Source organism: Somniosus microcephalus, chromosome 8, assembly GCF_052327205.1.
Source record: "Somniosus microcephalus isolate GS21.2 chromosome 8, FLI_Smic_1.0, whole genome shotgun sequence".
Classification (NCBI taxonomy): domain Eukaryota; kingdom Metazoa; phylum Chordata; class Chondrichthyes; order Squaliformes; family Somniosidae; genus Somniosus; species Somniosus microcephalus.
In genome coordinates this window covers 21,022,662-21,049,808 of record NC_140994.1, presented here as the reverse complement: position 1 = coordinate 21,049,808, position 27,147 = coordinate 21,022,662, and the positions used below count along the sequence as shown (strand labels likewise).

Sequence of the window (27,147 nt, the reverse complement as noted above, 5' to 3'; positions counted from 1 at the left end):
CACCTCCGTGACTGCAGGGGTGACCGTGAGTTACAATTAAACACATGACAGGTACAGTAACGGCAAAAGATACTGAACAGGACAAAGAGCCCATTCTGCTCACCTAGGTTTCTTATAAAATGCTACCTGCCACTTTAATTAGTTTCTCAGCACAATGATTTCTAAACTCCGGCTTGTTCTGTTAATATATCAATATTGCAGATCCCTAAATCTTGACCAGCTTTACAAAATTGGATGCATTTCCAATAAACGATAAACTTTTTAATTTCATTGTGCAACTGGTGATTGTTATGTGTTTATAGATAGATCCACTTCTAATATATTGAATCTAAGAAGATTTAATAGTATTGCCTAGTAATTCAAACAAAGTGCAGTGTACTTTGTTTAGCAGCATGCATTAAAGGTACATAATGGGGGAATACAAAGGAGCCACTCGAACCGATCAAGACTGCTCTGGTCATTTAGAAATGCTTTGACAGCGTCACCCACACTCTCTAACTCTCGGCCCTACTTTGAAGCCATTCGTTCTGCCTTGCTCTGGGACCAGCCACATAAATAATGCGGCTACAAAAGCAGGTCTGAGGCTGGGTATTCTGAGGCAAATGTCTCGCCTCCTGACTCCCCAAAGCCTTTCCACCATCCACAAGGCACAAGTCAGGAGTGTGCTGGAATGCTCTCCACTTGCCTGGATGAGTGCAGCTCCAACAACACTCAAGAAGCTCGACACCATCCGGGACAAAGCAGCCCGCTAGATTGGCACCCCATCCACCACCTTAAACATTCCCCCCCTCCACCATTGGCGCACCGTGGCTGCAGTGTGGATCATCTACAAGATGCACTGCAGCAACTCGCCAAGGCTTCTTCGACAGCACCTCCCACACCCGCAGCATCGACCACCTAGAAGGCCAAGGTCAGCAGGAGCTTGGGAACACCACCACCTCCAAATTCGCCTCCTGACTTCAAAGTATATCGCCATTCCTTCATCGTCGCTAGGTCAAAATCCTGGCACTCTCTCCCTAACAGCACTGTGGGAGTACCTTCACCACACGGACTGCAGCGGTTCAAGAAGGCGGCTCACCACCACCTTATCAAGGGCAACTAGGGATGGGCAATAAATGCTGGACTTGCCAGCGACGCCCACATCCCATGAATGAATTAAAAAAAAGCCATGCTCTGCCAGCTCTCTGTATTTTCTCATACCTGACTATTCAAGTCATTGCCAAAATCCCACATAATACATGGCTGTGCAAAACAGCAACAAAAATAAATGAATTATGAAGCTCTCCTTTGGTTCGCTCAATTAACAATACCTCATGATTGGCAGTCATGTTGTCTTCTCTTGCCTGTGCCCTTTGTGCCCCAGCGCTTTCTCACTTCTTTTGACGTTGAAAGGCAGAACCTAATTTGGCATGCTTGTCAATTGAACAGACAAGGATATAGATCTTTCTGTTTACTGTAATTAACCTGCCTTTCTTAGCCACTTGCCAATCAAAAACAGAGAGAGGACCGTGTCTTCCCTGTAATCAGCATAGATATATTAGCACATCCCTGTAATCATAAAAGGAACCCATTTAAAAATCAAGTATATGAATATCTTTCAGTTGTGAAGAAGTTTTTCTTTGTACTTGCTTTTCCTTTTGACCGAACCCATAGTTCATTCTCTTGCCCGAAATTGTGTTCGGAAGATTTAAGACTATGGAAAGAAAGAAAGAACTTGGGCAGGATTTTCATTGGGCCGTGGAGGCGGGATTGGAGGCGTGTGGGGGGTTAAAATCTCAAAATCGAGGGGCACGAACCCATCCCGCCCCCAACCCGCCTCCATGCCAGTTTCAAAGGAGGCGGGTACCCGACCTGTGCTGGGACCCACCTCCCCGAGACGGGAAGGGGATTAGTGCCAATTAACTGCCTGTTAACAGGTAGTTAACAGGCAGTTTTAAGCCTAATCCCTATTTTTATTCCTGAAGTGTAGGACTCCCGATGGCTCCAAACAACGCCAAGTTAGCGAGGCGGACTGTCGGGCTGAAGGGCTTGGAGGGTTCGAGATGTCCGGTGTTCAGGTGAGTGATGGGTGCATGAGTGCAGAGGTAAGTGTGTTTGGTGTGTGTAAAGTGTTTAAAGAAGTTTTACTTACATTTACAGCCTTCCTTCCATCAGGTCTCGGGAGTCCCTCATCTCACCGGCACAGAAAGCAGAATGGCCGCGAGCTGTCAAAAGTTGCAGCATTCAGCTTTCTGTTCTGGAGAGATCTCTAAATCAGCCTGAGAGGAAGGAATTAACTTGGAGTACAGATTGTCAGTGTTTGACAGCTTCAAACAGTTGTCAAACGCTGATATTTCATCTGTCAAAAGCTTTTGACAGGTGAAATGTCAATCTGTGATGTCACCTGTTGCCGGGTGGCCCTTAATTGGCCTGCTGAGCCCACTGGGCGGGCTCAAAAAGGTCAATCAAGTGAAAATTGCATGGGTTGGCTAGAACTCAATGGAGGCGGGACTACAACCTCGAAAGTTGTAGTCCCGCCTCCTACATGCCTCCTCAATCAAAATCCAGCCCATTGTATTTATATAGCACCTTTCACGACCACCAGGCGTCCCAAAGCGCTTTACAGCCAATGAAGTACTTTTTTGAAGTGTAGTCACTGTTATAATGTGGGAAACGCGGCAGCAAATTTGCGCACAGCAAGCTCCCAAAAACAGCAATGTGATAATGAACAGATAACCTGTTTTAGCTATGTTGATTGAGGAATAAATATTGGCCAGGACACCGGGGAGAACTCCCCTGCTCTTCTTCGAAATAGTGCCATGGGATCTTTTACGTCCAACTGAGAGAACAGATGGGGCTTCGGTTTAACGTCTCATCTGAAAGACGGCATCTCTGACAGTGCAGCGCTCCCTCAGCACTGGCACTGGGAGTGTCAGCCTAGCTTTTTGTGCTCAAGTCTCTGGAGTGGGACTTGAAACCCAGAACCTTCTGACTCAGAGGCGAGAGTGCTACCCACTGAGCCACAGCTGACACCATTTTAAGTCTGCCCGCTCAGTGGAAATGGAGCAAGGCAGCATAGCTCCGTTCCTGCTGATCTCTGATATTAATGCCGCTGTAAAAGCTACCTCCAAGAAGCTTGGTTTTCTCTTACATGTGAAATATTTAGGCTGCGATTTTCTCAGTGGTGTTGGGATGGGGGCGGGTCAGCTGGTTTCCGGGTTCCAGTCCCGCCCCCAGCTGCTTCCGCTCTGCAGACGTGATTTTCCCTTGATTGGCCTGGTTAAGCCCCGCCCTGCGGGCTTACCGGCCAATTAACAGGAAGCGGGTCTGATGACGTCATTTGATGACGCGTCATCTGCCGGTTTCCTTAAAGGAACCATGCACAATTTTATTTTGACAGTTGATTTTTCACTGTTTGACAGCATTGAGGTGCTGAAAACACTGCACAAAGGTGAACTCTTGCACCCAGGCTCGCCAATGACTCCCTCCATATGCAGTACGCAGGGAGGTTATCTTCCCTACCAAGGGTGGAAGAGACGTCCCCAGGACACCAACTTACCTTGCACCTCCAACCAACCCTCTCTATCTACTTTATCACATCCCCATCTCACTAGCCACCCCTCACACTCACCCTCATTCTACTGCAAGCATACCAACTAACAACACACAAGGGTGGGCACTTGAGAGGTTTAGCCAATGTCCATGTGAAGTTTCTGGTAATGTGTTGTCATATAGTGAAATCTCTTTTTCAAAAAGTGCCCCTTATTGGACAGATCTGAGCACACATTGAGAAGTGTCTTACTGAGTTTCAGTGATTGTTCAGTCATAACTCCCCCCTGCCCCCGATATAGTGATGTGTGTGCATGGAATGGCTTGGACTTTAAAGGGGTGCTTCACGGTGCTGGTGTGGGATGGTGTCAACCTGGCACATCATGTGGCAGCCAGGGTTTACAGCATCAAGTGTAGAAAGTCTGGCCATGGTGATGTCATCGCTGGCCTCCCGGCCAGCAATTTTATCGGAGGCTGATGCCCTGTGTCCAGTGCAGCAGCAGGTGATGGCAGAGAAGGTTGGTGATGATGGTGTTGGGTCTGATTGTGGAAGGATTCGGAGGACCAAGGTCTGATTGTTTCATTGGCTCCGATGTTGCTGGAATAGATGGCAGCTGCAGGTGAGATGACAGAAGTGATTTGTCAATGGTGAAAGAGGTTCTCCCAATGAGGTGGCACTGGACATACAGTTGGATTTTAAAACTTGTAAGCTAAAGAAATCTGCATATGTATTAAAAGTGCAGTAACCAACATTTTCAGTGCTCTGAAACTCACCATGTGCAACATGGCATCCTTGACACCACTTCTGCAGCAGTCAGCTTTTCACAAACATCAGACCAGACTCACAACACGCCACACTTACCTGGCATGTTGTCCGGACATCGTAAAACCCGACCCAGAAGCTGGAAAATCGAAAAAGACCCTGAAAACTGCTCACAAGTACCTGTTAATAGGCAGTTAATTGCCTTTAATCTGTTTCCCGCCGCTAGGTGTCGGGTCCATTCGCAAATCGGGGACCCGACACTTGGGAAGGTTGTGTGGAGGCGGGATGACGCCGGGTTCAGAACCCGCCGTCAATTAAAACGACTTTAACCTCTGACCTGCCTCCAAACCCACCCTCTGAGCGCTGGCAAAATCGCGGCCTTAGTGTCCCCCTCAGCCCCTCTTAATAACTCTCTATAAAACCCCAAGTCCATCCGACACTTCTATTCTGCTCCTTCATCCAAAGAGGCTCTTTTAGTACCTCTCACCCACTCCTGGACAGGATACAAGTAAAACGTGTCATCTGTTGGGTAGAACCCCACCTTGCTTCGAGTTCAAACCCTTTCCCCTCTCACTCTTGTCGTTTTGTGTCTATTTTATAAACACTCTTCTGATTCATGCTCTCTGAACGTCTTGTTCTTTCTAAGCAGCCAAAATGACAGGCTAAATGGTCCTGCATCTTCCTGAATGTGTTGAAATTAAGATTGATGAGGCTCTCACCTAAACTGAGGCCTGCTCCAAAATTGCGTTGGGCAAGCCTTGGGTTGGGTGGCAAATGAGCACTAAGCTTTCCTCTTGCTGCCAGCCCTGTTCACGAGGCAACAGTGAGACAAGAATCATCCCCGTGGAGATTTATTTGCTCTTTCTTGTGGCCAGAATATTTTGTTTATGTCGGTAAAAGTTAATGTGTTGGCAACAATTTCAAGGGCATGTATGATTAGCTCAATAAAAGACAAAAGGGATTTATCTGAAATAAAAACAGAAAATGCTAGAAATACTCAGCAGGTCGGGCAGCATCTGTGGAGAGAGAAACAGAGTTTACGTTTCAGATCGATGACCTTTTGTCAGAAGTTCTGATAAAGGGTCATCAACCTGAAACATTGGGGTCGATTTTCATTGACCCGTGGAGTCGGGGTTGGAGGCGTGCGGGGGGTTAAAGTCCCGAATTCGGGGGTCCCGACATCATCCCGCCCCCAACCCGCCTCCATGTAAGTTTCAAAGGAGGCGGGTACCCGCCCCGCACTGGGACCCGCCGACCCGAGGCGGGAAGGGATTAGTGCCAATTAACTGCCTGTTAACAGGTAGTTAACAGGCAGTTTTTAGCCTAATCCCTATTTTAAAGCTTCAAGTGTGGGATTCCCGACAGCTCCAAACCACGCCAAGTTAGAGGAGTCAGGCCGTCGGGTTGAAGGACTTGGAGGGGTCGAGATGTCGGTGTTCAGGTGAGTGATGTGTGCATGACTGCAAAGGTAAGTGTGTTTGGTGTGTCTAAAGTGTGTAAAGAAGTTTAAATTACCTGTACTTACCTTTACAGCCTTCCTTCCTCTAGGTTTCAGGAGTCCATCATCTAACCGGCACAGAAAGCAGAATGGCTGCGATCTGTCAAAAGTGACAGCCTTCAGCTTTCTGTGCCGGTGAGATTTCTAACTGTGTCTGTGTAGAAGGACTCAGGTTAGAAGTAAGACTGTCAGTATTTGACAGTTTTAAACAGCTGTGAAACGCTGATATTTCATCTGTCAAAATGTCTTGACAGATGAAATTTCAGTCTGTGACGTCACCTGTTGCTGGGTGGCCCTTAGTTGGCCTGCTGAGCCCGCTGGGTGGGCTCAACAAGGTCAATCAAGTTAAAATCACGTGGATTGGCCGCATCTCGATGGAGGCGGGACTACAACCCCAAAAGTTGTAGTCCCGCCTCCTTCCCGACTTCTGAATGAAAATCACCCCCATAGACTCTGTTTCTCGCTCCACAGATGCTGTCTGACCTGCTGAGTATTTCCAGCATTTTCTGTTTTTATTTCAGATTTCCAGCATCCACAGTATTTTGCTTTTGTATTAGGGATTTATCTTACTTGGTTTTGAGGCTGTAACATGGTGTTGTAAAAGCCCTGGAAGAAAATGATCTGTAAAATTATGCTATTCTATTAATATTTTCGCACATGGCAGCAGCAATTTCTCAAACATATTTTCCAGTGGAATCTTTACTTTTAAATGATTGATGACAATGTATTTGTTTGCTAGTAGTGAAACTTCCATGGTGTTGCATATTATAGACAATATACTCTCCCCCTTACCTCGCTCGCTTGTCTTTGTCTTGCTATTTCTCTGTCTCTCTTCTGCTTCTCGCTCCCTGGTTTTTTTTTTCTTCTCTCACTGCTCTCTTCCGCTTCTCACTCTGTCTTTTTAGTTTCTTTTTTCCTTTCGGCTAGGAGGCATCGTATTGCAGGGAAAGGAGCCACCAATGGCTGTCGGTTGCATTTGGCGTTGCAGGGAAAATGAGGTCGAGAGCTCTCAGCAGCTCCCATCGTATCCCTTCTCCCTCCAGCCCATCATGCTTCACCCCAATACCTTGTTTCTGTTGCATCCCCTACCCCTTCCCGCTCTTCATCCTTTTCCTACCACAACCATTGCTCCCCTTCTCATTCCCATTCTCTTTGAACTTCCTGCTCAACCCCTGCATCATCTCCTCTCTCTTCCCCTACTGCCACCCTTATCTCTCCATCCACTCAGTCTCCCAGAGATGGATGATGAGAGGCCAGAGGCTCTTGCAACCTGTTTCCTTCCTCCTTTCCCCCTTGTCATCCAACTTCCTCAAAGAAGATTTATTTCCTCTCAGAATTCAACTTTTAAAAAAAGAGCTCAAAATAGGATGAGGAAAGTCTGTCTACATTTCTCTCTCTCGCTGGTGTCAATAATTAGAATGGTTATATTTCTTAACTATCAACAAAACACACTTGATGGGGCTTTCTGTTCCAATAAAAAAAATTGTGTTTTTAAAAAAAAATTAATTCAAGTTGGGATTAGGAAAGACTTTGGGCTGGATTTTAATATGCAGACATGCTGAGAATGGGGGCCCCTGGTAGTACGTGGGAAACCTGGAAATATGCGCAGTGCGTCTGTCAGTGGCTTTTTAACAGAGCCACTTCATTAACGTTAACATCTGATTTCTGGGTTTCCTGTCCCATTAGCATCAGCGGGCGTAATGACGACCCGCATGACGTGATCTCAATGCCAGTATTTAAAGGAACACTCCAAACATGCAAGTTGAACCAGTTGGAGTTGGCATGGAGAGAGAAAGAAGTGTTGGAATGGAGTTGAGACGGGCAAAGGCTGCATCAACGCCTCGCTGGATGTGCTGCTGGGGTTTGTGAGGAACACTGCACGTGCTCCGATTGCACAATCTGCGTTCAGCCAATGGAACACAGCTCTGGGCAAAAATATTAGCTTTGAATTTCCTTGGGACATAATGCCCATGGTTGTACCAGGACTGGCAGCTGTCGGTGCCCTCCAGTGTTGACCAAGGTACTTCATTCTGTTTCTCTCAGTGTTGACCAAAAGGAAAGAAAGACTTGCATTTATATAGTGCCTTTCAACAACAATTGTATTTATATAGCGCCTTTAACATAGTGAAATGTCCCAAGGTGCTACACAAGAGTTTTTTAAGACAAAAATTTGACACCGATCCACATAAGGAGAAATTAGAGCAGGTGACCAAAAGCTTGGTCAAAGAGGTAGGTTTTAAGGAGTGTCTTAAAGGAGGAGAGAGAGGTAGAGAGGTGGAGAGGTTTAGGGAGGAAATTCCAGAGCTTAGGGCCTAGGCAACAGAAGGCACGGCCACCAATGGTTGAGTGATTATAATCAGGGATGCTCAAGAGGGCAGAATTAGAGGAGCGCAGATATCTCTGGGGGGGTTGTGGGGCTGGAGGAGGTTACAGAGTTAGGGAGGGGCGAGGCCATGGAGAGATTTGAAAACAAGGATAAGAATTTTGAAATCAAGGCGTTGCTTAACTGGGAGTCAATGTAGGTCAGCGAGCACAGGGGATGATCGGACTTTCACAACCTCAGAACATCCCAAAGCGCTTTACAGCCAATGAAGTACTTTTTGAATTGTAGTCACTGTTATAATGTAGGAAATGCGGCAGACAATTTGCTTTGACTAAGGTATTTCATTCTGTTTCTCTCAGTGTTGGCCAAGGTACTTCATTTTATTTTTCTCAGTGCAGGACAGAAAAAGGAAAGACTCACATTTATATAGCACCTTTCACAACCTCAGGATGTCTAAAGCGCTTTCATGCTGTAATGTTGGACAGGGTACTTCATTCTGGCCAGAATTTTCTGGGGTCCGTGCGGGCGCGATTGGAGGTGGGTTGGGAGGGAAATTTGGAAAAACCTTGAAGCAGGTCGGGAACCCACCCGTCATCCCGACCCCAAGCATCTTTCCCTTGGTCGCGTTTGCCAGCGCCGCAGCGACCCGAACAGCAGAAGCGGCCGAGGTAATTGAGATCATTATGAGGTACTTGTCAGACCCTTAAGCGTCTTTTTAACACTACCTTTCAAATTTCTTTGGGTGAGCCTGGGAACCACGCAGCTCAGGAACCACGTCTGTGAACCTGAGGCGGAAGTTGAGTGGCCATTGATCCAGCTCATTAGTTCACAGCATGAAAAGTACAATATAAACTCCCACCTGACAGCTGGTCACTTTCCTAATGCAGATGCTGTTGCTGAGTGTCTTGTCAGCACAGATTTAGCTTTCTAGTGGTTGCAAGTGTTTCCAGCAAAGTCGGGATCCACTGTCACCTCATTGGTAGGACCTATCACACCACTGACAGATTGCTTCTGTCAACTCTACTTGATCTATTCCATCAGCATGGGTGCCATTTATACTGTCTCACCTTGGTCCTCAGAATCGGGCCATGATGAGCCCCAACACCAGCAGCACCAGGCACATCAGCAGCACCAACAACAACACCACCAACCTTCTCCTCAACCAACTGATGCTCCACAGGACAGAGGGCAGCAACGCAGGGCTGCACCGTGCTGGAGGAGATACCCCAAACACAGGGTATACAGGCAGAGGATGAGCTTCCTCAACATGACAGAGCAGCAGTGCCAAAGGAGGCTCAGGCTATCGTACCAGGTCATCGCAGACATTTGCACATTGCTGGAGCAAGACCTGCAACCCAGAGGAATGGGTGGACACGCCTTACCAGTGGCTGTCAGAGTCACCAGTGCCCTCAACATTTTCACCTCAGGCTCCTTCCAGGGAACTGCAGCAGACATTTGCAGCATCTCGCAGTCGGCCGGCCACAGATACATCACACAGGTCACCGATGCCATCTTTGACAAGTCAGCCAATTATATCAACTTTGCCACTGATGAAGCCAGTGTTACTGAGCGGGTGCTGGCCTTTGCCGCTCTGGCTGGCTTCCCATGGGTGCAGGGCATCATCGATTGCACACATGTGGCCATCAGGGCACCCCATCATCACCCAGGAGTCTTTGTCAACCGCAAGGGCTTCCACTCCCTCAACGTGCAGCTCGTCTCCAACCATAGTAAGATCATCATGTATGTATGTGCCAGATTCCCTGGCAGCTGTCGTGACTCTTTCGTCCTGCGCCAGTCCACCCTCCCTCAGCTCTTTGCTCCTCCAAACAGATTTACCAGCTGGCTGGTTGGAGACAAGGGCTATCCACTGAAGACGTGACTCATGACCCCCTTGAGGAGGCCAGGTACTGAGGCCCAGGAGATGTATAATGAAAGCCACATTTCCACCAGATGTGTCATAGAGCAGACAATACGCATGCTGAAAATGCACTTCAGATGCCTTGACAGATCTGGAGAAGCCCTTCAGTACGCACTAGCCAGGGTCTCCAGAATCGTCATGATCTGCTGCGTCCAGCACAATATAGTACAGCAGCGAGGATTAGTGCTGCATGAGGAGCAAGGTTCTGAGTGCACAGCCTCTTCAGAGGAGGAGGAGCAGGAGGAGGAGGAGCATCAGCTGGAAGACGAGGAGGAGGAGCTGGAGCTCATTGCTGCCGGGGAGGCCAGGGATGACCTCATCATGGACAGATTTACTTAACTTCACGCATTACACCCATATGGCTGCCATGTGCTGCGCCAAGTTCGCACCACCCCATAGCAACACCATAAAGGATCCCTACAATGACCAAGCTACTCCTATCACACTGACCACCATTGCTGGAGGTAACGTTATGTCTCACCATTCACTCTAGCTCACTAAGCCACTTCCAAAGTTGCACACAAATTTGTCCATTTCACCAAAGTGGTGAAAATAAATAGTTCTATGCGTGACATATCAGTAACGGAAACTTTACAGAAACCTTTGCGGTAATAGTGTGGAGGACGAATTCATGGAATGTATACAAGATAGTTTTTTAGATCAATATGCTGAGGAACCAACTAGAGAACAGGCTATTTTAGATCTAGTATTGTGCAATGAGAAAGGGTTCATTAATAACCTTGTAGTAAAGGGGCCCTTAAGGAAGAGTGACCATAATATGATAGAATTTTATATTAAGTTTGAAAGTGATTTAGTTAAATCCGGTCTTAAATCTAAACAAAGCAAACTACGTAGGTATGAGGGGCAAGTTGGCCAAGGTAGAATGGGAAAAACTAAATTAAAAGGTATGACAGTAGACAAGCAATGGCTAGCATTTAAAGAATTAATAAATAATTTACAACAAATATACATTCCTTTAAGGCACAAAAACCCCACAGGAAAAGTGGTCCAACCGTGGCTAACAAGAGAAGTTAAAGATAGTATTAGATCAAAGGAAGAGGCTTATAATGTTGCCAAAAAGAACAGTAAGCCTGAGGATTGGGAGGATTTTAGAATTCAGCAAAGGAGGACCAAGCAATTGATAAAGAAAGGGAAAATAGAGTATCAGAGTAAACTAGCGAGAGACATAAAAACAGACTGTAAAAGCTTCTATGGGAATGTAAAAAGGAAAAGATTAGCGAAAGTAAATGTGGGTCCTTTACAGGCTGAGACAGGAGAAATTATAATGGGGAATAAGGAAATGGCAGAGAAATTAAACAAATATTTTGGGGGTGATTTTCATTCAAAAGTCGGGAAGGAGGCGGGACTACAACTTTCGGGGTTGTAGTCCCGCCTCCATCGAGATGCGGCCAACCCACGAGATTTTAATTTGATTGACCTTGTTGAGCCCGCTGGGCCAATTAAGGGCCACCCGGCAACAGGTGACGTCACAGACTGAAATTTTATCTGTCAAGACGTTTTGACAGATGAAATATCAGCATTTCACAGCTGTTTGAAGCTGTCAAACACTGACGGTCTTACTTCTAACATGAGTCCTTCTGCACAGACTCAGTTAGAAATCTCTCCTGCACAGAAAGCTGCAGGCTGTCACTTTTGACAGTTCGCAGCCATTCTGCTTTCTGTGCCGGTGAGATGAGGTACTCCCCGAACCTAAAGGAAGGAAGGCTGAAAAGGTAAGAAGAGGTATGTAAAACTTATTTAATCACTTTAGACACACCAAACACACTTACCTTTGCACTCATGCACACATCACTCACCTGAACACTGACATCTCGACCCCTCCAAGTCCTTCAACCCGACGGCTCGACTCCTCTAACTTGGCGTGGTTTGGAGCCGTCGGGAATCCCACAGTTCAAGCTTAAAAATAGGGATTAGGCTAAAAACTGCCTGTTAACTACCTGTTAACACGCAGTTAATTGGCACTAATCCCTTCCCGCCTCGGGTAGGCGGGTCCCAGTGCGGGGCGGGTACCCGCCTCCTTTGAAACTGGCTTGGAGGCGGATTTGGTGCGGGATGGGATCGGGACCCCTGATTTCAGGATTTTAACCCCCCGCACGCCTCCAATCCCGACTCCACGGCCCAATGAAAATCGAGGCCTTTGTGTCTGTCTTGATGGAAGAAGACACAAAAAACCTCCCGGAATTAGTGGAGAACCAAGGGTCTAGCGAGAATGAGTAACTGAAAGAAATTAGTATTAGGGAAAAAAATAGTACTGGAGAAGTTAATGGGACTGAAAGCCAATAAATCCCCTGGGCCTGATGGCCTACATCCTAGGGTTTTGAAAGAGATGGCTATAGAGATAGTGGATGCATTGGTTGCCATCTTCCAAAATTCCATAGATTCTAGAACGATTCCCGTAGATTGGAAGGTAGCAAATATAACCCCACTATTTAAGAAAGGAAGGAGAGAGAAAACGGGGAACTACAGACCAGTTAGCCTGACATCAGTAGTAGGGAAGATGCTAGCATCTATTTTTATGGATGTGGTAACAGGGCATTTAGAATAGGATTGGGCAGAGTCAACATGGATTTATGAAAGGGAAATCATGTTTGACGAATCTGTTAGAGTTTTTTGAGACTGTAACTAGCAGAATAGATAAGGGGGAACCAATGGATGTGGTGTATTTGGATTTTCAGAAGGCATTCGATAAGGTGCCACACAAGAGGTTATTAAACAAAATTAGGGCTCATGGGATTGGGGATAATATACCAGCATGATTGAGGATTGGTTAACGGACAGAAAACAGAGAGTAGGAATAAACGGATCTTTTTCGCATTGACGGGCTGTAACTAGTGGGGTACCGCAAGGATCAGTGCTTAGGCCGCAGCTATTCACAATCTATATCAATGATTTGGATGAGGGGACCAAATGTAATATATCCAAGTCTGCTGATGATACAAAGCTGGGTGGGAATGTAAGTTGTGAAGAGGATGCAAAGAGGCTTCAAGGGGATATAGACAGGCTAAGTGAGCGGGCAAGAACATTGCAAATGGAATATAATGTGGAGAAATGTGAAGTTATCCACTTTGGTACATGAATCACTGAAAGTTAACATGCAGCTACTCTGCGACTCCAGACGCTTCAAAGGCAACCTCCTCTGTTGCCAAGGTGGCCAATGGTGAAGGGCCACCTCCGGTTCTCTCCCTCTTATTCTGGGCTCTCTTTTCCTGCAAGGAGGGAAAGAAGGGAAGGTTGAGTGAGAGTAATGGAATGAGTGTAAGGAATGGATGAGTTAGATCTTTAGAGGGAGACTATGATGGAGTGGGGTGGCAATGCCATGTGGCAGCCTTGTGTGTTGTTAGATGGTATGATTGCATTAGGATGAGGTTGAATGTGAGGGGAGGTTAGTCAGATGGGGATGTGATAATGCAGATATAGAGAGGGAGATGGGTGGATGTGCAAGGTATGTTGGTGTGAGTAAGGATGTGCAGGAGTAGGGTTGGGAGGCAGAGTGACGGGGATGTGATGAGAGGCACAGCAGGATGAAGTTGAGTGTGGCTTTGTACTCACCTTTCCTGATCTAATGAGATCATTGAAATGTTTCCGGCACTGCACCTAGGTCCTCCTGAACACATCCCTGCTGTTGACCTCCTCTGCAATTTGGAGCCAGGCTCTTTTTGTCTCCTTGGAAGGTCTCTTCCACCCATTGGAAGGGGCGAGGACCTCCCTACGTGCTCTGACTCCCTCCACAAGCGTATGGAGGGAGTCATCGGGGCACCTGGGTGCAGCCCTCTGCCTCTGTGCAGTCATGTTTGCCACTCTTTGCAACACTCCAATGGCCCAGTGCAGTGTCTGCACTATCCGAGATGAACCTTCAAATGCAATGCGGCCATGGCGCCTTTAAATATCCTGGCTGAAGACGCGTCATCGATGACGTCATCAGACCCCGCACCATTTAATAGGGCCGGGTAACGCGCAGGGCGGCATTAATAGGTGCCATTAATGGAAAGCCGATCTCAGAATGGAATGAGCAGCGGGGTCACGACCCGCCACGGTGACCGCCCGCACCGGACCCACCCAGGTATAGAAAATTGAAGTCCCATGAAGTCTGGCATTTCTTGTTTTTCGGTATTGCCTTCAGTTCTCGCAGTGCTTCCCTTTAACCCAAGAGCTGGTCACTTTAAGAGATATGTGTTGAACTGATTGAAGATGGTTTCTTATGGGTCCGACGCTGCTTTCACCCTTATACCGTGGCTCTCCATCCTTTACTGACGACTGAATCAATGCAATTTCTTTCTCTCCTTCAGTCTCAAGGTCTGAGTTGGCATTATTCTATTACCAGGTGGACCAATAGCACCACAAATGTATTTCCGTTTGATTAAACTTCATCATTACCCTACGGAACCAAGCTAACACTGACATGAATGATCCATGAAAAACAAGCATCCATAAGTTCATTAAGGATGAATCCTACCAGCACCCGTACCGGTTCCTCATTCTAATTGTATTCATCAGTTTGTGTTTCCCTCTTAAATAGACCCAGAACTAGGTACGTAACTGATCATAATAAACTGGACAAAATAAAAAAGACACACACAGCAATTCTCCATCTGATAGAAAGATCAGAATCAATGCCAAATAAAGATTGAGCGAGATAAAAAATAAATTGGTATGATTGATTTTTCTTGAAACAATTTGGATCTCCCGAAATGCTGTACAACCAAAAATTTGCTCTGGCTCCAGATCTGAGTGACAATTGATTGAATTGAGGTTTGTATTCCATAAGACTTTTACTTGTTCTCATTTTCAATGAACCCACGGACTATGTCTCTGAAAAGGTCACACGCAATGTCTTTCCATTTTTCTTGGAATTAGGCAACGGCTTTAGCACTCATTCACATGCGCTTTTATATTGCTTCCCTTAAAACGAGATCCATATAGTGCGTGGTCCCCGTTGGCATGGAGCAAGTGTATTGAATTTGGATTAGGTTGAACCAAGCCAATTGATCCAAAACTTTAACCCTGCTGGATATTTACAAACTTCAGTAAACAGCAGTAAATGCTGTCAAAGATGACTCTTGGTGGTAGATAACGCATAATACTTTGACAACGCATCAATAATACTTAAATATATACTTGGGCCAAATGGAAATGTTGACTGTGTTTACATTTGTTGAAATGCTGAGAAGTTAAGCTACAACAACTTTGATTTTATTCGGTCATGGGATGTGGGCGTCGCTGGCAAAGCCCAGCATTTATTGCCCATCCCTAATCGCCCTTGAGAAGGTGGTGGTGAGCCACCGCCTTGAACCGCTGCAGTCCGCGTGGTGAAGGTACTCCCACAGTGCTGTTAGGGAGGGAGTTCCAGGGTTTTGACCCAGCGACGACGAAGGAACGACGATATGCTCCCAAGTCAGGATGGTGTGTGACTTGGAGGGGAGCTTGGAGGTGGTGGTGTTCCCATGCGCCTGCTGCCCTTGTCCTTCTAAGTGGAAGAGGTCGCTGGTTTGGGAGCTGCCGAAGAAGCCTTTGCGAGTTGCTGCAGTGCATCTTGTAGATGGTACACACTGCAGCCACGGTGCGTTGGTGGTGCAGGAAGTGAATGTTTAAGGTGCTGGATCGGGCGCCGATATTACTGTGGAAAAGCCCATATTCACTGATTTCCCTGATTACACTGATTTCCGGCTACAGTGGCGGGTGGGGGTTCACAGCGCAGCCAGGGTCAGAGCAGTGAATGACTGACTGCAACTTCAGGATTTCCACGTTAGGCTGCGCATGCGCTAAATCCTGAAGTTGCGGTCCATTTCAAAGGGGTAATAACGGTGAACGCCGTTTGTTCGCTGTTACTACCCACTGCCTATTCTGGGCCATTGTGTTCATTTCAATGACCAACTTTAAATTGCAAGGCCAGGCTTCCCTGATGGCTCCGTGCAGTATCCAGTATCATACTGAGCCATAGAGACCGGGAAGCTCCCGTACTCGATCTCCAGTCTGTGCTGTTTTAGCTGATCTCAGTAGACATGGCAGTACAATCACTACAATTGGCCCCGGTGGTCCTGAGTTAGGAGGTGGGGAGGAGTGGGCATTAAGCTAGAGTTCCTGTATATGGAGTTAGGTTGCAGATCAGCCATGATTTCATTGAATGGTGGAACAGGCTCAAGGGGCTAAATGGCCTCCTCCTGCTCCTATGTTCCTGATTGCTACCCATTGCCCCCCGCGAGAACATGAAGATGTCTGGATGTTGGGTGAGAACAGGGTCGAGCTCCGTTCTGATGCCACCAACAGAAAGACATTCTGCTTGACTTCCTGTTGCTTTCAAATGCAAAAGGTTTAAGTGTATTTATTGATTAGATCAACCAAAAATGATGATAATTTTGTGGGCTGTAAGATTTTTAAAACAAGTCTTCAGTGTCACATTTATTTAGTTCAGAACAAACATAAATTATTTTATCCTGGTCAATATTTAGCTCACAACCAATGTCAACAAAACAGAGTATCTGGTCACTATCTCTTTGCTGCTGTGCTCTCTTTGGGAGCTTGCTGTGCGCAAATTGGCTGCCACGTTTCCCTACATTACAAAAGTGACTACATTTTAAAAGTACTCCATTGGCTGTAAAGCGCTTTGGGATGTCCCGAGGTCACGAAAGGCGCTGTAGAAATGCAAGTCTTTCTTTATCCAAATGCATGACACAGTTACAAAATGAAATGTATAAAACCTACAGGGAGACGGTGGCACAATGGTTCAGCATGTTGGAACGTTACTGCTTTGAACCATGGTTTGGCAGCACAAGATTGCCCACATGATTTGGGGGGGGGGGGGTGGGCGGCTGTCATTTCACCATCTGGTTCTACAAAGGGCAGGCAATCCGCTCCTCCAGGTTAATGCCCAGATGACGAATTTGAAAATGGCCTCCGACGAGTTCCAACTTCCAGGTGTGCCACTGTGAGGAGGTCTCAAGTGGAGATCATGGACATCTGCAGGCACCCCAATCAAGTTGGGCATCCCTAGGGCTGGATATTTCCAGCCCATTCTCTTGGCCAGTGAGATGATTCAGCACAAGAGCAAAGGCAGAAATTAAAATAACTTTCAGGAAAAAAATACTAGAAGGAAAGGTCAATTACCAGTTGGCATGGAACTTGTCCCACCCACACGCAGCCTACACGCCATCTGCTCCTATCTGACATCTGCCAATGCACCAGTAGAAAGAATGAGCTTGCATTTATATAATGCTTTGCATAGCTGAAGGATTTCCAAAAATGCTGCACAGACGATAAATCACTGTTGGTTTGTGTGGTGTATGTAACCTGTTCCACCTTAAGAGAACTTAAGCCTGTTCCACCTTAAGAGATGTACTACTTTCTCTGGCTGCTGTATACGTAATACCGGTGGTGACCACCGGTATATAAGCACTGTGTAGTAATATTGTATTTAGTATAGTCCTGACCTCCAACCAGTAAAGACCTGTTGAACTTTAATCTTGTAGTCTGTGTTAGTAATTGCAACTAGAACACACAGACTTAACAGTGGCGACGAGTCCGATTCTTACCCTGCGGCAGTTTATATCCACGGCGGCTTCGTCCACAGAACGGACGTCGAAGAGAGGCTTCCACCCTCATCACCCTGCTGGAAGACACGTCGCGCGGCAGACATCGAGAAACCAGAGTGCAGAAGACATCCTGAACTCGAAGCCTCCATCAGCGGCTGTCAGCTATCTTCTTTCTACCTCGGTGGTGGGTAAGCCGGGCAGCGACGCGACCAGAAAGTCGGCCGCGTTGGCTGTACAGACGGGGAGGGAAGACGGAGGAATAAGGGCGGTGAGATCGATCGCGACCGGAGATAAGGGCCGGGCCGCATTCGGGCCGAAAGGTGCAGCGCGGGGACATCGATCGCGGCTGGTGATAAGGGCCGGGCCGCATTCGGGCTAAAAAGGCGCAGCGTCTGGGGCAACTGAAGGCGCGAGAGCCGCGGTGAAGCGGAGACAGCGTCGGGGGACGGGTGAAGACCGCCAAGCGCGGGAAAACTGCCATTTTGTAGGCGGAGGATGAAGACAAGAGCGGGAAGCCGCCATCTTGGATAAAAATTAAAATAAATTAAATTGCAACGATGCCTAAACATGGGAACATTAATACCTTTGATAGCGACATCGAAGATTGGGCCATGTATGTAGAACGCATACAAAATTATTGTAAAGCAAATAAAATCCCAGATGAAGAGAAAGCACTAACATTATTAAACTTAATGGGTGCGAAGACATACGGGCAATTGAAACACCTTTTGTCACCAGATGAACCGGCGGATAAGACATTCGAGGAGATTGTTACTGTCCTGAAAAATCATCTAAACCCCACGCCGCTGATGCTAGCGGAACGATTTAAATTTTACAGCAGAAGGCAGCTGAAGGATGAAAGCAATGCTGAATATTTAATGGAATTGCATAAGCTAGCAAAGTACTGTCAGTTTGGAACGAGACTGACAGAGGCGCTACGAGATAAATTTGTGTGTGGTTTATTAAAAGAAGATACACAAAAGCGACTGCTCGAGGAGAATGAGCTGACGCTTGAGAAAGCGGTCACTATGGCAGCAGCACACGAAGCCGCAGCGAGAGGCATGGCAGTAATGCAGCTACGGTCACCAGAACTCAGTACAAATAAATTGGGTTTGAGTACTGTAAAATGTTATCGTTGTGGAAAGACAACGCACGATCAGAACCAGTGTTGGTTTAAAAACCAAGAATGCAGAACGTGTGGCAGGCTTGGCCACATAGCTAAAGTATGCCGGTCAGGAAAGAAGACCAGCAACAAAAAGTCACCGCAAGGAAAATACATAAAGGTACACAAGGTGACAAAGAACAGTTCGACCGAACAGAAGTCAGATTCAGACGCTAGCAGTAATGAACTGGGTAGCTTAAGAGTACACAATGTTGGTAAGGATGCAGATCTCCAGACAATTTGGGTCACCCTTCAGATAGCAGGAGTCCAAGTAAAGATGGAATTGGACACTGGATCGGCATTGACGGTCATGAATAAGAAAGATTACAAAAGGTTATTCCAACATATTCCCCTACGGGATACGGAGATTATATTGAAAACATACACGGGGCAAAGAGTGTACCCCATCGGAAAGATAGAGGTAAAAGTGGTCCACAAGGGCGAAGAAAGCCAAGTAATGGACTTATATGTGCTACCTGAAGGAGGTCCACCACTACTGGGACGGGAGTGGATTAGGAAAATGAATATGGACTGGCACTCCTTGAAGGCACTAACGGTAGATTCCGGGGAAACAGATGTCAAACCTAAACGATTGTCCAAAATATTGGATGATGCTAAAGAGGTGTTCCAGCAGGGACTGGGAACACTGAGAGGAATTACGGCAAACATCAAGATTGATGAACATGCACACCCAAAATTTTTTAAAGCCAGACCGGTACCCTATGCAATACGACCTACTGTAGAAGCGGAACTGGAAGCGCTAGAACGTTCAGGTGTACTGTCTAAGGTAGATTGGAGTGAGTGGGCTACGCCCATTGTTCCCGTTATGAAACGTCCTTCGAGCAACAAGCCAGGGGAACCAGGGAAGGTTCGCATCTGTGGAGATTTCAAAATCACCGTTAATCCGGTGCTTCACACGGTGCAGTATCCGCTTCCGCGGATTGAGGATATTTTTGCTTCGTTGTCTGGCGGGAAACACTTCACCAAGATAGACCTGGCGCAGGCGTACTTGCAGATGGAGGTTGAAGAAGAGTCACGCCAATACCTCACGATCAACACGCATCGAGGTTTGTACCGGTACAATAGGCTGGTTTTTGGAGTGGCATCGGCTCCAGCAATTTGGCAGAGGGCCATGGAGCAGGTATTACAGGGAATTCCAGGCACACAATGTTACCTGGACGATATTCTGATTACAGGTGATGGTGATGAAGAACACCTCGCAAACTTGGAACTGGTGCTCAACAGACTGAAAGAGTATGGACTTAGAGTTAATCAGCAGAAATGTGAGTTCTTCCAGAAGCGGATCTCGTACTGTGGTCATGTCATTGACCGGGAGGGGCTTCATAAGTCTCCTGACAAGATAGAGGCAGTTGTAAAGGCTCCCGCTCCGGATAATGTCTCTCAGTTGAGGTCGTTTCTAGGATTGATTAACTATTACCATAAATTTCTACCAAATCTATCCACGGTACTGCACCCGCTAAACGCTCTTTTACAGAAGGGGGTACCATGGGAATGGAGCGAAAACTGTAAGAAGGCATTTCGCAAAAGCAAAGAATTGATCACCTCAGAGGAAGTGTTGGCTCACTTCAACCCGACACTGCCTATTCGGTTGGCTTGTGATGCTTCTCCATATGGTATTGGGGCAGTACTCTCACACAAGTTGCCAAATGGCATGGAAAGGCCAGTCGCGTTTGCATCCAGATCATTGACCTCCGCTGAGCGCAACTATGCGCAGATCGATAGGGAGGCTCTCAGCCTTGTATGGGGAGTGAAGAAGTTTAATCATTACCTGCAGGGCCAAAAATTCACACTTCTGACAGACCATCAGCCGTTGGTATCCATTTTTAACCCTAAGAAGGGTGTTTCGGTGATGACAGCACAGCGTCTCCAGAGATGGTCCCTTTTCCTAGGGGCACATCAATATCAAATAGAATTCAAAGGTACGAAGCAGCATGGCAATGCTGATGGGCTGTCGCGCCTGCCACTACCTGAAGAAGAAGAAACGACGAAAGTTGACCCTGTTGAGTTATTTCATTCGACCATCATCGAGTGTTTACCAGTCACCAATGCAAGTATTGAAAGAGAAACCAGGAACAACCCGACACTGTCCCGAGTTTACGAGGTGACAGTGAAAGGATGGCCAACACGTGGTGATCCTCTGTTACCGGCATTCTCGGCAAGGCGAGACCAGCTGTCCGTCTGCCATGGTACTTTGATGTACGGGACAAGAGTGATTATTCCTCCCAAGTTAAGGGGAAGAGTTCTAAAAGAACTGCATGAAGGTCATCTGGGGGGAGTTAAGATGAAAAGTCTTGCTAGGGCTTATGTATGGTGGCCGGGTATTGACCAACAGATAGAGGAGTTGACGAAAAGCTGCGCTGGGTGCCAAAAAGTGCAAAATGCACCTCCGATCGCACCACTACACCCATGGGAATGGCCTTCAGCCCCATGGCAACGCGTACATATTGACTTTGCTGGTCCATTCATGGACTCCATGTTCCTAATTGCGGTGGACGCACATTCCAAATGGCCAGAAGTGATCAAGATGAATACCACTACTTCAGAAAAGACAATTGCGGTGTTAAGAACAATATTCGCAAGGAACGGATTGCCAGAACAGATCTGTTCGGACAACGGACCACAGTTCGTGTCGGAAGAATTCCAAAAAATTCTTAAAGAAGAATGGGGTGAAACATTATACCTCTGCCCCATATCATCCGGCGACAAACGGGTTGGCTGAGAGATTTGTCCAAACATTCAAAAAGGCAATAAAGGCCATGAACGATGATCAGATTCCGCTACAGCACAAGGTGGACAATTTCCTAATGGCATATCGAAACGCCGCTCATGCAGTGACTAACCAAAGTCCTGCCATGATGTTTTATAACAGGAGGTTGCAGTCCAGGTTGGACTTGTTAAAACCAAATGTGCAGAGGGAAGTGGAAAACAAACAGTTCCGGCATATTAATAACAAGACCACTCGAAGTTTCGACGTAGGACAACCAGTGTTGGCAAGGGGCTATGGAAACGAAAAATGGCAGTCCGGAACAATTCGGGCCAGACAAGGACCTCTGATGTACACAATAGATATTGGTAACAATGTGATAAGGCGTCATGTGGATCAACTGGTAGAATCGAGAGCAAGGGTCGAACCCATGGTTGCGACAGAGACAACTGTGGAAGACGTTAATGAACCTGAAGCATCTACCTCGGCAGGGAATGTACCTGATGATGATAACACCCAATGCATGGGAGACCAACTAGAGGAGTCACCTCAGCAACAAGAATCAGAGACCACTGAAAGGCGTTATCCAAACCGAATCAGAAGGCCTCCTGAGAGACTGAACCTTTGAACTGTTTATACCTGAAGTTATATATGTTATTATGTTATGTTAAATGGGGATATGACTGTTAAGCTAAAAAGGGAGGATTGTGGTGTATGTAACCTGTTCCACCTTAAGAGATGTACTACTTTCTCTGGCTGCTGTATACGTAATACCGGTGGTGACCACCGGTATATAAGCACTGTGTAGTAATATTGTATTTAGTATAGTCCTGACCTCCAACCAGTAAAGACCTGTTGAACTTTAATCTTGTAGTCTGTGTTAGTAATTGCAACTAGAACACACAGACTTAACAGTTTGTAGCCATTTTGTGCACAGCAAGGACCTACAAACAGCAACTGAACGAAAAGATCCGGTAATGGGGTAGATACTGGACCTTGTAGCGCCTGCTTTATGGGCATAAAATGGATGCAACGAGGGCCAATTTCGGGGAAAACATCCTGCACCCAAAGGATGCCTAAAGGACGTCTGACCCGATATTGGGTCGGGCCATTTTTCAGCCTGTGGAAGTGCGACAGGTGTTGGCAGCTCAACAAACTTGCTGAAACGAGGCCCACGCCAATTTCGGGCTGGCCTTGGGCCTCCTGGTGGGGGCTTGAGTGCCAATTCTGGGCCCAAAAACAGGCACAAGCGCATTTCCACCCCAATCTGTTTTGGTGATGTTGGTTGAGGTGCTAAATGTTAGTCGGGACAACCGGAGAGAACGTCCTCGTTCTGTTAACTGTACAATGGGGGTCTTTTACATCTACCGATGGGGCCTCGGTATAACATGGCATCCAAAAGCCTGCACCTCGAACAATGCAGCGCTCCTTCAGCACTGCAGTAAAGTGTCAGAGTATGCGCTCAGGTACTGCGGTGGGGCATGTAACCACGGTGCAATCCATACTACTTTCAATAAAACAAAAATGGACATCTTCAGCAACACTGTCACTAATGGGCAAATTAAATCATTCTGAATGGACACAAATGAGATCAGATGCCTAACAGAGTGGGCACTCGGGGGGTCTTTAGGTTCGTCTACTGTTGAGAAAATCAGTTCAGAGGAATCTTCTTTTCAGAACGATTCTACATCTATGTACCAATTTCTCTGAGCAAACAGCAGCAGGGTAAGGGGGAAAGCCTCCGTGGGGCACTTTCAGCTAGGAATGAGCAGTTTGTTGAAACGTCCTGTTCACTCCTCAGAGGAAAGCAGTGTACTTATATAGTGTCGAATGAATTTGGCAGAGTGGATCTGAATATACATTGTGTGTGCTAATGGGAATCGGGAACTTAAATTCAGTACAATATTCTTAAGAGTACTGCAGGGAGTTCTTAAAGCTGTCTACTCATAAATACAAATGAATGGACATTTAATTGTATATATGATTTATTCTGAGTGTTGAATGACCTTTTAAAGGGGCATAACTTCCTTACTATGCTGGAATAATATCAGCAAACTCAAGAGACGATGCAGAGGTGATTGAAGGGTAGAGAGATATTATATAGAATTACATAGAACACACAGCACAGAAACAGGCCATTCAGCCCAACCAGTCCACACCGGCGTTTATGCTCCACTCAAGCATCCTCTCTCATCTAACTATTAGCATAACCCTCCATTCCCTTCTCCCTCAGTCTCACCTCCAAATCAGAGGATTGTGGCTTCAAGCCCCCACTGCAGGACTGAACACATGGTCTAGGCTAACAGTGCAGTACTGAGGGACTGCTATCTAATCTAGGCTAACAGTGCAGTACTGAGGGACTGCTATCTAGTCTAGGCTGACAGTGCAGTGCTGAGGGGCTGCTATCTAGTCTAGGCTGACAGTGCAGTACTGAGGGACTGCTATCTAGTCTAGGTTAACAGTGCAGTACTGAGGGACTGCTATCTAGTCTAGGTTAACAGTGCAGTACTGAGGGACTGTTATCTAGTCTAGGTTAACAGTGCAGTACTGAGGGACTGCTATCTAGTCTAGGTTAACAGTGCAGTACTGAGGGACTGCTATCTAGTCTAGGCTGACAGTGCAGTACTGAGGGACTGCTATCTAGTCTAGGCTGACAGTGCAGTACTGAGGGACTGCTATCTAGTCTAGGCTGACAGTGCAGTACTGAGGGACTGCTATCTAGTCTAGGCTGACAGTGCAATACTGAGGGACTGCTATCTAGTCTAGGCTGACAGTGCAGTACTGTTTGGTGGATCAGGTGTACATTAAAGAAACCGTGGCACAGCGAGAATGAAGTGCAGGGAGGTCCCTCAGCAACAATGCTCCACCCAACACCACCAGCAACAGATCAACCAACAGATTAACCATTCATTCAATATATAAATGCATGAGTTTCTTTCATGTAAAAATGTACACAGTTATAAAACATTTGTTATTCTGTGGTATTCTTGAAATAACATTTCTTGTTGAGTCTTTTCTATTTTTCGACACAGAAAAGATGCCACAATCCTCAACAAGTTTGAAGGACTCCAGGGATGAGGGACTTCAGTTACGTGAAGAAGGATAGACTGGAGAAGCTGGGGTTGTTCTCCTTAGATCAGAGAAGATTGAGAGAAGATTTGATAGAGGTGTTCAAAATCATGAGGGGTCTGGACAGAGTAGATAGAGAGAAACTGTTCCCGTTGGCGGAAGGGTCGAGAACCAGAGGACATATATCAAGGTCTAGACAAATATTTCAAGATCTAAGGTGATTGGCAAAAGAACCAAAGGCGACATAAGAAAAAACTTTTTTGCTCAGCGAGTGGTTAGGATCTGGAATGCACTGCCTGAAAGGGTGGTGGAGGCTGATTCAATCGTGGCTTTCAGAAGGGAGCTGGATAAGTACCTGAAGGAAAAAAAATTGCAGGGCTACGGGGAAAGGGCGGGGGAGTGGGACTAGCTGAAGTGCTCTTGCAGAGAGCCGGCATGGGCTCGATGGGCCGAATGGCCTCCCTTCGTGCTGTAACCATTCTATGATTCTAGGATTGATTCCAGGCCCAAGTTACAGCCTCCAAACTGACCGCACTTTAGGACAACCATCTAATCAGCCATTCATCGGTGAAGCTAATGTGACCCACACCCAGTTAGATCAAGAGGAAGCATGATTTAATAGCTCGGCCCAAATCAGTCGAGAGATCCCACAGTAACTGAAGCCTTTCAAAACTGGGAATTTTTGTCTAGACCTTGATATTTTCAATGGAATTACAAATGTGCCCAATTATTTTTTGTGGAGAACCTCCAGTCTTTCCTTAGGTTCCCAACAGAAGCAGGCCTCAGCTTTTGAGTGTGGCTCTGGACTGACACGTGAGTGCTTTTTGGGACTTTAGAGTTGATGCTGCTGTCGCGTCTATAGCTGTAGGGACAACAAAGTGGAAATCAACCATTTTACCTGAGCAAACACATAGTCATCTTGGACCACCAAAGAATTGTGGTCTATATAACCTGGAAAGGGCTTGCTGCTTGTTGCTCCTGAACAATTCTGAATTCTACAGGTGATATATTGAGCATCTGTAAAAAGAAAAGAAAAGAGAAGACAATGTATTAAAGAACAGAGAAGACAATGTATTAAAGAACAGGTGTACCTCAGGAACGGTCTGATAGCATGTTCTCATGGAACTATTTTCACCCAGGGGACTGGTATTACTCTGCTGTCATTATTTCCATTCGAGTGCCACAGATTTTTAATAAGCTAAAAAAAACACAAAATCGCATGAACATCCCTCTCCTGAGCATCTGTCTGAGGCTGAACCACATTGTTCACAAACTTGGTGTCATACTTGATCCTGAAATGAGCTTCCGACCACATATCCGAGGCATAACAAAGACCGCCTATTTCCACCTCTATAACATCGCCCGTCTCCGCCCCTGCCTCAGCTCATCCACTGCTGAAACCCTCATCCATGCCTTTGTTACCTCTAGATTTGACTATTTCAATACTATCCTGGCTGGCCTCCCACATTCTACCCTACGTAAACTTGAGGTCATCCATAACTCGGCTGCCCGTGTTCTAACTCGCACCAAGTCCCGTTCACCCATCACCCCTGTGCTCGCTGACCTACATTGGCTCCCAGTTAAGCAAAGCCTCAATTTCAAAATTCTTATCCTTGTTTTCAAATCCCTCCATGGCCTCGCCCCTCCCTATCTCTGTAATCTCCTCCAGCCCCACAACCCCCCCACCCCGCCCCCCGAGATATCTGCGCTCCTCTAACTCTGCCCTCTTGAGCATCCCTGATTATAATCACTCAACCATTGGCGGCTGTGTCTTCTGTTGCCTAGGCCCTAAGCTCTGGAATTCCCTGCCTAAACCTATCCGCCTCTCTACCTCTCCTCCTTTAAGACGCTCTTTAAAACCTACCTCTTTGACCAAGCTTTTGGTCATCTGCCCGAATTTCTCCTTATGCGGCTCAGTGACAAATTTTTGTCTTATAACACTTCAGTGAAGCGCCTTGGGACATTTTACCACATTAAAGGCATAAATACATGTTGTTGTTATTGTTTTTGTTGTTGTATGCGGAACAGAGACCCAGAGAATTGTTTTTGAGTTAATTGACACCTATAAAAGGGAAACAGATGGACATCTGTTGATAAGGGGGATTGAAGATTACAGAGATATTAAGAGTGCTACTTGACTTTTTGTCAGCGGAGGCAGGGAAGGAACTGAGGGCACAATCTTGCCAGCCCTGGGGAGGCGGGTTTGGAGGCAGGACTGCCGGGAAAATGGCAGAATCTGGGGGCTGGTGCCCATCCTGCCCCCAACCCGCCTCTGTGCCATCTTCCCAGGAGGCAGTAGCCGACTCGCACCGGGTCCCGTCTCCTGGAGGTAGGAAGGGGATTACAGCCACTTAACTGCCTGTTAACAGGTAGATAAGAGGATTATCCCCATTTTACCCACACAAGTGCGGGCTTCCTGAAGGCTGCAAACCCCGCCAGGGTCACCGAGGCGAGCAGTGGGTCTGCGGGGGGCCTGCGGGGTGCAAAAGTGCGCTGTGAAGGTAAGTGATGGGTGCAAGTGTGGAGAGGTGAGTACGTGAGGTAAGTGGAAAGTGTTAGAAAAAGTTTACTTACCTTTGTTTCTTCCTGCAGGTTTCAATCGTTGGAGATGTGG

The 27,147-nt window shown here is 46.7% G+C and overlaps 1 protein-coding gene across 1 annotated transcript in view; it reads right to left on the bottom strand.

Moving 5' to 3' along the window:
- LOC147113360 (VPS10 domain-containing receptor SorCS1-like) overlaps nt 1-27,147 on the bottom strand; it is a 1,462,440-nt gene that overhangs the window by 221,837 nt on the left and 1,213,456 nt on the right. The window contains exon 7 of the mRNA XM_085996119.1: nt 25,432-25,550. Coding sequence (XP_085852245.1) covers nt 25,432-25,550 — 119 coding nt within the window. The remainder of the gene's footprint in view (nt 1-25,431; nt 25,551-27,147) is intronic.